Raw genomic sequence first — 13,564 nt, 5'->3', positions numbered from 1 at the left:
AAGTCCAATGAGTCATCTCTCTCTCCCTTTCTTCTCTGACAGCTTTGTGTTGGCTTGGTGCCATAGGACATTGCCAGGAAGCTTGGATGAAGCAAAAGGTGCTTTGTTGTAATGCTCCATTGGCTTGACTAGCAAAGAATTTCTTGTGAACAGTTGTGATGCAGCTTTGCTCTGAGCAAGAGAGTTCTGTCCCTTAAATATTGAGATACCAATTTCTACTAATTCTGAGATTGCTGGCAAAGAAGCCTTGTTTAGAGGGCCAAATAATTCATATTGTTCTCCACCCCTTGCTTTGGGGATAGTCTGTCAGGCTTATACTGGAGGGTCTGCTGTGAGAGAGGAAGGTTCAGCCACTCCCTATATTTGTAAAGATATGCTGCAGTTCACTGGGCAGAGGGTGGACTGTGTCCCAGGCTGGAGTCACCAGCAGTGCAAGTTCTTTCATGGAAATTCTGCTGACTTCACCTAGGGGAGCTTCTGCAGACTGCAGGGCTCTGTGCTAAGTTCTTCATAATTACCAGATAGATTAACAAAAGGCTCAGAGACTTTGCAGCAGACAGCTGCTACTTGGTATTTCCCTCCTCCTCCTCCTTTTGCGTGTGCCTGCACTCTTGCTTTCAGGTCTGTTGTTGCATGTGATTGCCTAGTGGCAATTTTCCCGGCCTAGAAGAGGTGACCTTAGGGCTGAGTGTGCCTGTTGTTTGATTCTCAGGCTGTCCAGCTCCTTCAGCCGTGAATGGTCCTGCATGGGTTTAGGTTGTTGTTTGCTCTATTCATTTTCTGATTGGGTCTCTTTCCAGGTTTTGAAGGCTGTTCCATGGTTCCTACCATTTATCCCCTGGAGACCCTGCACAACTCCCTCTCTTTGAGACAGGTCAATGAGTTCCTGACGGCTGTGTGCAGGAGTTGCAGCGAATCACATGTCCGGTCTACCGCAGGTACTGATGAGGTGGGCTCGTCTCTGGGTAAGACAGAATAGAGTAAAGACAAGGAGACAGCACAGACCTCCTGCTCTTTTGCCTTATTGGGACAGATCAGTTTGACAAGACTGGTAATAAGTACAACTTCTGATACCTATTCCAGGGTGTTCTAGTTCAAGTGCAAGTTACAGGATCCCACTCAGAACCATCCAGAGCCACCTATTTGAGAGACAAGTAATCAGTCTTGTCTGTCTGTGACTGATAAGTATAGTGACACAGATGCAAATTTCAGCTTGGGGAAACACAATCTCAGATCCCCAGAGGCTGAAGGACAGGCATGGCTTTGAATTTCCACTGTTCCTGAACTGTTTCCTGAGTAGCTGCTAGTGACTGCTGGGTTATGTAGACTCTGTTTTGACCTAATTGTGATCACTCCTTTGATTCCATGTCTGAATATTACTGATCTGTGGTTTGTTTGTTTGTTTGTTTTTCCCTGAAGCTTTGTTTGATTCAATGATTGGCAGCCAGATACCAGGAGACCCCTTTATGTCTCAGCGAATCTTGTCATCATCCTCTTTCCCATTGCGCCAGCGTTCGGATAAACCCCCTTGGTGTGAGTGTGCTCCTTTCTTGGTTGGAAATGAATGCGATGGTGAAGGGGGAGGTAGAGCATGCCGAATGGAGAAAACCAAGGAGTAGTGCTTAGGGTTTCTAGGCTCTGCCCTTGAAGGAACAGAAACTGATCAGGGAAGGGTGGAGATAAAGGGGGAAAATAGATGAAGGGGAAAATAGTCATCTGCCCTGTTAGAGAGCTTCCAAAGAAAGATGAAAAAAACTATTGTTTTATAGTACTGAACATCGCTGGGACATCTGCTGTTGGATTGGTGTTGTCTCTCCATACATCTGCTGCTGTGTGCACTAGCACATGCAGGGACTAAATGCACTTGGTTTTCGTATCAAATTCTGTGATTCTCTGTGACATATGAGCAACATAGTTTCAGCGTATGGAAATGCCTTCCCTTGCCTACCAACCATGTAGGTGCCTCACCCAGAACTCTGTACAGGACAGCCTATCCTTTGATTCTTCACTTCTGTGCTTCTTTGTATAGCTTTTGAGTCTCACTTCCCTACAGTTTCTGCAGAGCTGACGACTGTAGTTTGCAAATATCTAACTGAGACTTGAAGGGTAAAGGGTTAGCAGACAGTTGCACAGCAAATGCCTTAACACAAATTTGGGTTGTCACTGAAAGAACAGCCCCGCTCTTCTGGCTGTGCATTCCTTGTGGCAAGCCTAGTATGCGTTGTATGGAGGAAGTAAGGTCAGGGAACTGATCTGGCTGAAAACAGATGTTTAATCCTCTGCCTTTGTTGGATTAGATCTGTTCTGTAGTCCAGCTTGTCGTACAACATAAGCCAAGAGCAAGCATCAACAGAGGGGTAATACCACCTCTTCCAGTGGGGAAGGGACTGTCTGTCAGAAACCAGGGGAGCAAGACTGAAGCTGACAGTGTCCCATAATAATGAGGAAATGAAAGAAACTGCTTTTCAGCTCAAAGTTGTATATTAGATTTTGCATTTTGCTCTGTAAGGCCATCAGCATCACTCTTAGCAATATGTCAACAAAGCACAGTGTGTTAGGATGTAAGTGTGGTGTCTGTGCTTGGGTTTTGATCAAGTGGACTGCCAGAAGTACACCTAACAGCAGCTGCAAGCTCCTGCCAGAATGCATGGAATGTAAGGAGGATGACCCTCCCTACTTGCTTGGAGAGCTATGGGATTGGGACAGTTTGGGTCTACTCAGGCTTTGGAGTGTGAAAATATTACCTAAATATCTAAGACTTTTCTTCCTTTTTACAGATAGCAGTGGTCCCTCCAGCACTGTCTCCAGTGCAGGCCCATCCTCTCCAACGTCTGTGGACAGCTGCACTCGTTTCAGCTTCACTGAGAAACTTTCCATCAGCCCCCCAAAAAGTGAGGAGCAACTGAATAGCCTATCACCTGAGCAAGGGGAGACACAGCCATCAGATGGAGCGCTTAACTTGAAGATAGGGAGGTCTGAGTTGTCCATGGATCAGCCTAGAGGAGAGCCGAGTGCCCTAGAGACTGTGATCTGGAATAAGGACCCGGAGTCAGGTAGGGTCCTGGAGCTGAGCAAGATGGAGCTGGACAGTGAGAACTCTCTCCCAAAGGAGAAGCGCATTATGGAACTGGATGAAGAAGAATCAGCTGGGGAAATGTTAGATCTAGATGACACAGGGCAGTCAAAGTGTGGTGCAGGGTCTGACATAAGGGTGGCTGAGGAGAGAGTGAAGCCAAGTGAGGAGTGTTTACAGGGAATGGCTGGCCTGGATCAGTCAGGGCTGCCTGAGGAGATTTTGATGCTCTGTGAGGAAGGGCTGCTGGGAGAGGTGTCAGAGCCAGAGCGTATGGGCAAGGAGTCATTGGGGGACAGTGCTCTGTCAGGCCAACTTTTATCTGGTCACCTGTGCCAGGACGAGCCACTGCCTCCTGAGACAAGCGTGGAGGAGCTGCAGCCACTGTGCCAGGAGGATCAGCAGAACTAGTGGCTCACTGGACAGTACACTGCAAGCACTTCTAGCCTGGAACCAGCCCAACTTCCTGCACAGCACTTCATGCAACTGGCTGTCCACAGCACAGAACAAGCCATGTCCTGAGGCCACAGGACTCTGAGGTGCTGAAGAGTCTGCTCCACTCCTATGCAAGCAAGCTCTGCTGTCTAACAAGTGACAACACGTATCTGCCATGTTAAACCAACAATATGTGCAGTCTTAGTACTGGCATAACACCTCTATGGAGCAGTGATATGGAGCTGCATTAGTGCAGGGTGTTAACAGTTGTGTGCTTATTAACACAATGTTAGGGGACTGGTAGGGGCAGTGCTTTTGGAGTGGTGAGGCAAAAGGAGATAATTGCTCCCTGGAAATATCTTGTCCCATAGTCTTCTGAACCTGGCCCAAAGTAACTGGATTTCATCACAACCACCAACTTCCTCTCTGCTGCTTCCTCCTTTTCTTCACCAAAAACAGGTCTGGGGAGTCCTTGGCAGGAAGAATAGGAGAAGCAGAAGGCAATCTAAAAGGATGTGAGAAAGAGAGTAATGTAGTGATCAGGTTCAAGACTGCCACTTGCAAGAAAACCTCTCTTTGGAGTGAACTTGCATATTTTCCAACTGGGCTGGGGCAGGCAGGCAGGAGCTTGGGGATCCAGTCTGAGTTGTACAGGGAAGACACACACGGGTTTTTCTAGTCCCCAGAGGTCAGGCTGGGTAAAGCTCTGAACTCTTTGGTGACAGAAATTAAGAGAAACTGCTATTTGAGCAAATCAGGATTATTAGAAACCAATAAGGAGAAATCTTTATTGTATATAAACTGAAAAATATTTAATGCATATTTATGTAAATTACTTGTGAGCACAAGCCTGAAGGCAATACTGGCACAGGTGTCCCTGCCACATCCTGAGTATAATCTGGGGCTGTGCCTTCTGTATTTATGGACAAGTCTGTGTGTTTGTCTGTAGCTAGGATCTATGTTTCTTTGAAGCTGTGCCCAAAGATCTCTGCACTGTGTTGTGGTATGTGTTCACAGTAAACCTATGCTGTGGGTCTGGTGTCTCTGTCTCTAATGCTGAATTGCCCAGCAGTGTGTGTGTGTCAAGAGCATGCAAATGCCCAGGACAGCAAGGCACCAGCGCTGCTCATTGTTGGCCATCCTGGAAGAGACACTGTGGCCAAGACTAGTTACAGCCAAAGTGAGTATGCAGGCATGGGGCCTTTCTCAGGAAAGCCAGGTACCTCTCTTCTCTGCAGGAGAATTGGTTAAAGGGGGAAAGAGATCCTGGCTTTCCACAGGCCAGGGTGGTTTGCTGGAGAATGAAAATGCTGGGGCAGTGTGTTAGGCTCTTTTCACTTGACCCAGACACTTTAAGAGCTCCAAGCATGTCCTGTGTACCATGTCTTCTTCCCCACAGCTGATAATCCCTGGCTGCCTGTTCCAGTATTTAAGTATGGTGATGTTTACTTGCACTTGAATTGCAGCGGTCTTACAGCTCTCCTGAATGCAGCACCGTGCCAAGAGGAAACCTAACTCCTCTTCTCCACATCTTGTTAGGATGTATGCTGGGGCCTGGGAGGAGGGCCTGCCTCATACTATAAGGAAGCCCTCTATCTCTTATTGGTGATTCTGCATTAAGAACCTGGAAGAACAGAGCTGACCTCCGCCTGTCCTGACTGGGGGCTCCTTGACTTTGGAGCCCGCCTCCAGCAGCTGACTGCAAGGAAGCTACAGGCAGGGAAGCTCTCTGGATCTCCCTTGCCCCTCTTGGGCACTGCCCAAGCACGTGATTCTGCTGTCTCTTCCAACTCGCTCCTAAGGTCAGTGTATGTCAGCCCTGCTGCTCTAGCAGCAGGGTTCCTGCTGCAAGTGAGAGCTGCTTCTCCTACCAGGCTTTGCTTTTTCCTATGCAGGGAGAGTGAGCCCGCCTAGGTGTGCACAAAACTGGGAGCTTTGCCTGGATCTGAGCAAAGTTGTTGCTGCAATAGACCTATCAACTTCTGTAAGCTATTGTTGCTGAGTGGGGCACTGCTCCTTCAAAGGTGATGCAAGTGGCGTCTTGTGGGGCTGGGGACCCAGACTAAGGGAGCTTACCCCAATACAACTGCGAGCTCTTGTGCAGCCTCAGCACCTGCTGTAGCATGTGTTTACTTTGTACAAATTTCTGGCAAATCGCCTGCCTTTCTGCTCCCTCTGCACTGAAGAGAGAAGGGTCAGGCCTTTCTCAGTGTTTCTGCCATACCAACAAGCAGTGGAGACAGACTGAGCTTTGAGTGCAAGAGAACTCTTTAGGGATCTTTTCTCCTGGGGAAAGTGGCTACTGTCTGCAGTATCTTTGTAATTCTACAGCTTGACAGGGGTGGCTGCTGTAGTAACACTGCCCAAGAGCTGATGCTGTGAGATTTGGCAAGTCATCTGAGTACAAAAGAGGCATTTATTGCAAGGCTCCTAAGGTCTAGTTCGGCAAGAGAGGGCTAATGAGTGCTACAGTAGCTGAATTCCTGGGTAGATTCATTCCAGTTACAAGAAACACTGTTGTTTATAATGTTCCCTCATCTTCAGCTCATTTTTTTCATCTGGAAATGAAAATGGAGCAGTGCTTTATAAGGAGCTAGTAGCTATGACTTTGCCGCATCTCTAAAGTTCAATGAGAGATTGGGTCCAGGAGAGAGACAGGGAGGGATTTTGTCATCTTGATGACAAATACAAGACTCCATGTCCCTAAGTTGCAAATATTTATACAAATTCTAATTAGTGTCTAATTTCAGCTTCTGAATATGTTCTTTGGCTACTGGAGTCCTCTATCCAGGAATCACTTACATTGGTATTTTGCATAGTGGTAATTGTTTTGTTCTTCAGAGAGTTTGTGATATATCAGGTTATAAAGGACTGTCTGCTGCAGGTTAGAGTAACAGGGAGACTGTTTGGTTGCTTGTGACTAGTAAGTGGTTTTTATGCTGTGGAGGCAAATATTAAGTCAAAAGACTTAACTAGATATTGTTCCCCAGGCAGCCAAGAAGGAAGCTGGGACACTGTTGTGGTGCAAGAACTGGGTTCTAGCCTATTTCTGCTACACTTGGTAGGTTGGCCAAGAAGTGATGGTACACTTTATAAAAGAGCTGCTTAAGAGCTGCCTCTGTTAAGAATTCTGTGGTATTTCATGATACTTGAACACTTCCAATTGAGCATCTGCACAGTGTATGGTGAAACCTCGGCACTGTGTGTCTGCTGTTAGTGCAGTGTCTTCAAAACACTTTTATAGGTTTAGCAGCAGTTGTGATTGGTGGCACATCCTTTTCCAAAGGGATGTGGAAATGGGTCTCGTTCTACTCTCTCTATGATCTACTTATTGTTTGAACTAGAAGTGATATAACCAAGTACTTTGAGTAACAAAGGAGGGAAAAAAAAAGAAAAGACAATTACGTAATTTCTGAATACACTTGTGAATCCAGAAATTACTGGTGTTTTTGGCTAAATCCTGACAAAGCCAGCTCTGGCTCCTCAAATCTTTGTTGATGCTTAACCTACACTTTTAAAGTGTTTTTGAGCTGCACGGGTGCTTGTCCCATCAGCACAAGTGGCTGCTACATGATTCTGCATCTCTGGCTGGGTGTAGCTACAAACCTTGCCTGTAGTAGCTGGGGTAGCTGGAACCAGCCTTGTCACATCCATGGCAGATACTGCTAAGCAAAACTCTCTTCCTGAATTCTTGTCACCATGTGCAATGGTAAAGCAGTATGGAAAGATGGATCAAGGGCTTGTGGCAGAGCAGGCAGGAAATACTGTCTATATCAAATAGGTGAGGCATGGCATTATCTTGTGTGGGCTGTGGAAAGTGACAGTTCTTCTGTCAGACCATGTGTTCCTCACTGTCAGTCAGCATGTATGAGCAGAATCATTGAAGCTGGAGAGATTGTGGGATTGTACTGCATGTGCAGTCATTGCATCTTTGACTTGGTGAGGCCCAGGCAGCCGTGACTGAAACGAGACCAAATCAGGTGTTGCTGCTACTGCCTTGGGTGCTCCTCTGGCTGAGCAGTTTGCAAAAACTGAAAGAACTGATGAGGTGAGGGCCATATAGTTGCCCTACTGGATCTTGCCTTTGTTTTTCCTTTCTTCTGATTACTCAGTGACCTGTCGCTTTCCCGTGAATGACTAATCCTTACTTCCCCAAGTCCTACCCAGCAAGTGAGGAACACAGCTCACAAGCAGAGGAAAGCTATTCTCCATCCTCTGAGCAAGTGTCCCCTTTCCCCCTACTGCTCTGGTCCAGAAGGAGTCTGTGCTCCAGTGCCATCAAGTTAATGCCTGCTCTGACTGCTGGCCACAGGAACAATCAGCCCAGGAGCTTTACAGGCTTGCTGTTTGCCTCTCGTTGTTTGATTTGACCAAAGTCCAGTTTGGCACTGAACTGTAGCCCTGGCAAGCCAAGGCCTGCTCTAGAGCCTGTAATGATCTACTTCCCAGTTACAGACACCTGCCTGTGGGTCAGCGCTGATGCTGGTGTCACAGTCTCACTGACACTTGAAAGACTCCAGCTTCAGTGTCCCCTTGCTTTTTGCTGGAGGGGTGCTGGTGCTTCAGGACATATTTACAGGACTTGCACTATGTCCCTGCACTCTACTGCATTTTCTGCTGTAGTAACTCTGACTTGGCCTTTCTTCTGCAAAACAGCCGATAGTACATGCCTTCACCGCAGCCTACATGGTCCTCCTAAACAGGCAGACAGGGATCTCTGTTCTGCAAGATGGTGCTGAACAGGTATTCAGGCCACACTTCTCTGTATACCCTCGAGAAAAAAACACGTATAGTCACAGTCTTTCAGTTAGCAGGAGTATGTCCATGTACTATTGAGATGGAAAGTGGTTGTGGAAATAGCTTCTGATTCATGGAAATGGAATGTGATCTCTCCCCTGTTAGTAACAGCTTTGGCAGACTGTCCTAAGCTCTGCAACATGCTACACAGCTGTATTATGTTGTGGCAGCTATGGCTGCTCTTCCCAGGGTCCTAGAACAGTACCTACTTTCTCTGTCCCCTGCACTTAACTATGCCACTGTTTCCTCCTGGGGGCACCCAAACAGCAGCAGAGTGATTGGGCATCAGCCTCTCCTGACTGGTATCTAGCACACGCAGAGCAGAAGACTGCTGTCCTAGTTTTAGACTAAGTAGCAAAAAATAAATTGACTTTCCCTTCAGAAGCAGGCTGTGGAGAGATATGAAGGTCCTGTGTTGCAGTAGGGTTATACAGCGTGTGATGCCCCTCAATGCCTGAGTGGCCTCAAGCACTAAGCTGAATCCCTGATGCTGGTGTATTGCCTGTCTGGCTTGCATGAGGCTCTTGGCAGAGTGCTGCAGTGTTCAGGAACTGCAAGGCAGCGGGGATGTCTACAGGACAGGCTGCTGAGCACAACTGCATGCTGCAGTAGCAGGCTGCATTCGGGCCTGCGCTTGTGGCTTGTGTGAACAGGCAGGATTCTTCCTCTGAAGAGGAGAAAGCTGGAACTGCAAACTGCTGCACTGGAATCAAGGAGGGAAGCTGGTGTCTGGGTGGGGCTGTCCCCCTGATGTGGCTGTGCCTTCAGTGGGGCTACATGCAGTTTTAGCAGCTGCAAGTGAAGGTGTGGAGCAAAGTGTCACTAGTGGAAAAGCCTGGGCTCACCTGAACTCCTCACTCACTGTGATGCAGCTGGCCAGCAGAGGAGGAGGCAAAGATACTGGTATGGTAGCAGGGTCTACGTGCCCCCTGCCTACAGTGTGGACTCACTTAAAAGAACAGTTTAAAACAGCTGAGAGTATTCTTGTTCACAATTAGTGTGGGTTTATTATTAATGTGTTGGGCTCCTCCCTTGACAGATTTTAGTTAGGGTTTCACATGGAAAGGGGCAGAAGAACGTAAGTCGAGGAACTAAATTGAAATAGAAACATGATGCTGAAGAAAAGATTCAGGGCTTTGTTTTAAAATATTAAGCCTAGAAATAAGCTAGGAGCACAAGTTGCCATTTCAATACAGTTAAGACGTTCACTTTTTTAATTATAGGTTTAAAATAGTATTTTTTTTACCTATTACATACAGGAAGATTACGCATTGTTGCCCACATGCAGAAACAAGCAAAAGCAGAATTTAATGTTTTCTCTATGATGTTATTACCTCTGGCTCTGGATGGGTCCTGCTGGCCCCGGCAGCCACTCACAAAGCTGAGCAGACTCAGACCTTTTGCAAAGTTGGCATTTTTACAAGTCTTTCCCCATAGTTTTTGAAGACAGAGAGAGAGAAGGAGAGAGAAAGGGGGGGAGGAAGGGAAGAAGTGGAGGGGCAGAAAGAGAAAGAGAGAGGCTGAAGGCAGCACAGACTGCTACAAAAGACTAAAAAAGGTGTGGAGTCTTGAGGACAGGGAAGCAAACTGGTGGAGGATAAAGCTGTCAAAGCAGCAGAGCTGCAGAGTGCAAGAGCACAGCAAGTGGAGGGCAGGTGTTCAGTGGAACATGCCCTTGACAGTACTCCTGCCTGGAGAATGCAGGCACCTTGCAAAGCCTCACTATTACTGCTTCTTAGTCAGAATTGCTTCAAGTTTAAAATTGAGAAACATTCATATGTGGGTCTATCTAAAGTTAGTGCATTAGCTTTTCTTCCTAGCCACTTTGAGGGATTTAGGGGCTCCAGTCAATAAAGATGCAATAGTTGTTCCTCTGGCTACCTGGTGCTGAGCATGAGGCATCCTGCCCCTGCAGCTGGCTGTCAGCTAGTCCTATCAGCAGGTGTTGCAGGATCTCCCCAAAGCACTGAAGGCAATACCCCCAGAGCAGCATCCAGGGGAAAAAGGGAGAGGGTCTGTTACTGCCTGCAATTGCTTGCCATACCCAATATTTATAGACACTGACCCCATTGGATTACAGACAAAGGCATTTATTCTTCTGGCAGATGCACGGTGATCCAGTGGTTTAAATAAATACAGCACAAGGCAGGCAGGGATTTGATAAATCCCTGAATAAGCTCACATGCAGCTAACAAGGTCTGTGTCAAAAGGGCTGGCTGCTCCTAGGGGAGGGATTGCTATTCTCAGGCTTTGTCTTGTAAGTGCTTGGTTTTAGACACAGTCTTGCAGACTTCAATCAGAGACCCCTTTTGCTGCTAGCAAATACTCTACCCAGTTGTCTGTGGTTTGTTGTTGGTCTTCAAATCACAGCATCTGAGTATTTGCACTGAGAAACCTAGGAACGGATACCAAGAGCACATGGTGCCATGTTAATATATAAATTACAATATTAAATCCATGCAAAATGTAGCTTAACATCAAAAAATAAATATATAAATTAAATGCAAAATAAACGATTTCCCTAGAAATCCCATTTTAGTCCTAGGAGCAGGCTTCTAAGGCAGCATTTCCTTTATGGCAGCTGCCAGAAAACTAGCAGTGAGACTAAAGTGTCCCAGGCAAGCACAACACAGAGTCGTGGGATGCTAATTCTGGAGCCAGATCTGAGCTCAGTGCCAAGCACAGTGGGTAGCAAAGCAGACAGAAATACATCAAGTTGTATGCTAAGCCTTGACGCCTTACTTTTCATCTTATGTCTCCTTCCCCAGTGCATGTCCTACTGCCACTCTCTTTGTCTTATTAAATGATAAAGTCCTTCCTGTGACAAGACCTTCTTGCAGTGCTCTGAGATGTGGCAGAGGCCAACTGGTGCTACAGGCTCGGAGCAGCTGAGCTGCTCTCCTGAAGAGGCTGGAAGCCCACAGCTGGAATTGAGTTGAATGCCGAGGAGGCTCTGGGTGACTATTCAGCAACATTGTGCGCTCATGGCACCTAGCTACACTCCTGAGTGCAAGGACACAAGCCCACAATAGGTATGCAAGCAAAGGCCTGCCAGCTCTAACTGCGTGTTTGCACAGCATGTCTTGCCAGCAGCTCAGCTGTGTAGGCAACAAAAGTATGCATGTCCCTGCCACAGATGTAGAGGAACTAAGAGCAAACACGTTTACTAAACTATTTTCCCCAAATGTTTTGGGGAAGGAGGTCCCTTTCTTCACAAAGCAAGTTCCATTCCTCACATTCTACTCACACTCAGTGGTAGCGGGAAAAAAAATTTGAATGCAGATAAGAAGTTGGACCTCTGGCATATAGGCAGGGAAGAGACTACCACTTCTTGCAGGGGCTGGCACACATCAGCTGCACTATCCAGAAAATAGTATCTCTTAGTACAGTGTGCAGGTTTGTCAGCTGCCTCACCAGACTCCTCAAGAAAGACTTTGGTTTACAAGTGCAGGGTGTTGTCAGTACATCATGGGCCAACAGAAGCCAGGGTTGTTTCAGCCCTTCTGCTTTAGAGGGTTCTGTAGTTGTGCGTTTTGGTTATTATTTGAGTGTGACTGGGCAACAGTTCCTCTGTGCCTCCTACTGTCACACTGATGATGTGCAGGAGTACATTAGCCACTGTATGTGTGCAAAGCTCAGGTTAGAAGATTAGGAATGTGCTCTTTGAAGCAAAGAGCAACAGCCTGATGCCCCCCCTTCCCCCTGCACCCCACTTTCCTCAAATCAACATGCCCTTCAGCCCAGCTCCTTGACCACAGTAAGAAGAGTGAGCAGGTGTTGCAGCATTCCACAACCAAATACTCAGGACAGAAACCTGCAGAGCTGGTAGGCAGTGGCTCTGCTTATTTGGAACATAGGTCTTCTTTTTGCAGAACACCTGCATGCTGAGGGTGGAAGAGGGAAGACTAGGGAATACCCTCTGTGGTCATACTATTCAGGAGTGTTGTTAGCAGTTGGAGGGTTTGGCCTTCCCTCATCTCCTAGCTCTGTTTTCTTTGCAAATTACTTTCCTTCTCTGGCCCCGATTCTGTCTTCATGCAGCAGCAGCGGTTCAGCCCACACCAGAAACATGAGCTTCAGGGTGCTACAAGTCAAATGGCAGGGCAGCCAGGAGTAGAGTTGAACGAGCTCTCACAGCAGCAAGGCAGCCAAGATATTCTACAGAAACTGTACAGGCAGCAGAATAAAGCAGGGAGAGAGAAAGTGCCTCTGGCCTGCAACTGCCCTTGCACAAACTCTTAACTCAGTCCAGAATATTACAGCACGCTCTCCCCACCCCACCCCGCCGACTCCTCTCTTATGACATCCGGTGCTGAGATAGATGGGTACCCGGTTGCCTGACAAATGGGAACCATGTAGAGGACTAAACCACAGAAGAACTGGACTGTGATTAGATGACATCTCTGATGTTGCATCGATGATTGGAGAGTCAATGGATGAGTGCAAAGTGTGGCTGGGAGATTTAGAACTCAATCTTACAGGCTGGGAAGGATTCATCCTGCATCACAACTGTGCTGCTGCTTGCCAGTACCATGATGTTCAGCTCCTGCTGTTTCTCATGGGTTTGCTGGTACCATTCTCGTGTCACCTCAGTGTCATGTGTTGGTATCAATGTCACCTGGACGGAGGGGAGAAACCAGCATGAGTGATAGTTTCAGAACAACTGCAATGATAACCAATGCCCATTGGGCCTGAGGCTAAGATTTCCTATCTTTTTTTTTATAACATTGTCCCCTTGGTGCTATGATGTGTTCTAGTTAATGGCTTTTAGATGTCAGATTCGCTAATGCAGCGCTGGTCCACAGTGCAGCTCAGGAGCCTTGAAATCTGAGGCTGCTGCAACTGAAGGAACACATAAACTTTCTTGTATCTTCAGAAACAGTGCCCACCTGCAACTCTGACTAAGAAAGAAATGTATGTAAGAACACTGATACAGAAAGCTGCTATCAGACAGTGCTTTACCAAGCAAGGCTAGCAACAATGCCAGGCAGAGCCTAGGACAGAATAAATCATGATAAATCAGGCTGTACATGGAATTGTTTTGCTTGAGGCTATTTCTACAGCAGATGAGTAAGTGATTTCTGAGTACGTGATTTCTAACTGCTTCCGTCTGCCCACCCCAACCCCAGAAGGATGTGGAAAGGAGAACACATCCATTTCCATTCCCATCAGTCTAAGGGTGTTGTCCTCCTCCCTCCTTATGGGTATAAAGAGAGCTCCCCTCAGAGCAGAAAACACCAAACAGCTACTCTTCCAGCA

The 13,564-nt window shown here is 47.1% G+C and overlaps 2 protein-coding genes across 6 annotated transcripts in view; one reads left to right on the top strand and one right to left on the bottom strand.

Annotated features, from left to right (window-relative positions):
* PPIP5K1 (diphosphoinositol pentakisphosphate kinase 1) overlaps positions 1 to 4,542 on the top strand; it is a 53,159-nt gene extending 48,617 nt beyond the window's left edge. For all 5 annotated transcript variants that reach the window (XM_062584215.1, XM_062584216.1, XM_062584214.1 and 2 more), the window contains 3 exons: positions 801 to 938; positions 1,420 to 1,533; positions 2,778 to 4,542. In XM_062584215.1, the coding sequence (XP_062440199.1) occupies positions 801 to 938; positions 1,420 to 1,533; positions 2,778 to 3,484 (959 nt within the window). In that variant the 3' untranslated portion in view covers positions 3,485 to 4,542. The remainder of the gene's footprint in view (positions 1 to 800; positions 939 to 1,419; positions 1,534 to 2,777) is intronic.
* A 4,767-nt stretch (positions 4,543 to 9,309) lies between these two features.
* The window catches only part of MAP1A (microtubule associated protein 1A), a 40,262-nt gene continuing 36,007 nt past the window's right edge, over positions 9,310 to 13,564 (bottom strand). The window contains exon 6 of the mRNA XM_062583409.1: positions 9,310 to 12,923. Within this exon, the coding sequence (XP_062439393.1) occupies positions 12,768 to 12,923 (156 nt within the window). The 3' untranslated portion in view covers positions 9,310 to 12,767. The remainder of the gene's footprint in view (positions 12,924 to 13,564) is intronic.

Source organism: Rhea pennata, chromosome 10 (genome assembly GCF_028389875.1).
Source record: "Rhea pennata isolate bPtePen1 chromosome 10, bPtePen1.pri, whole genome shotgun sequence".
Classification (NCBI taxonomy): Eukaryota; Metazoa; Chordata; class Aves; order Rheiformes; family Rheidae; genus Rhea; species Rhea pennata.
This window is presented reverse-complemented; position numbering and strand designations above follow the sequence as displayed.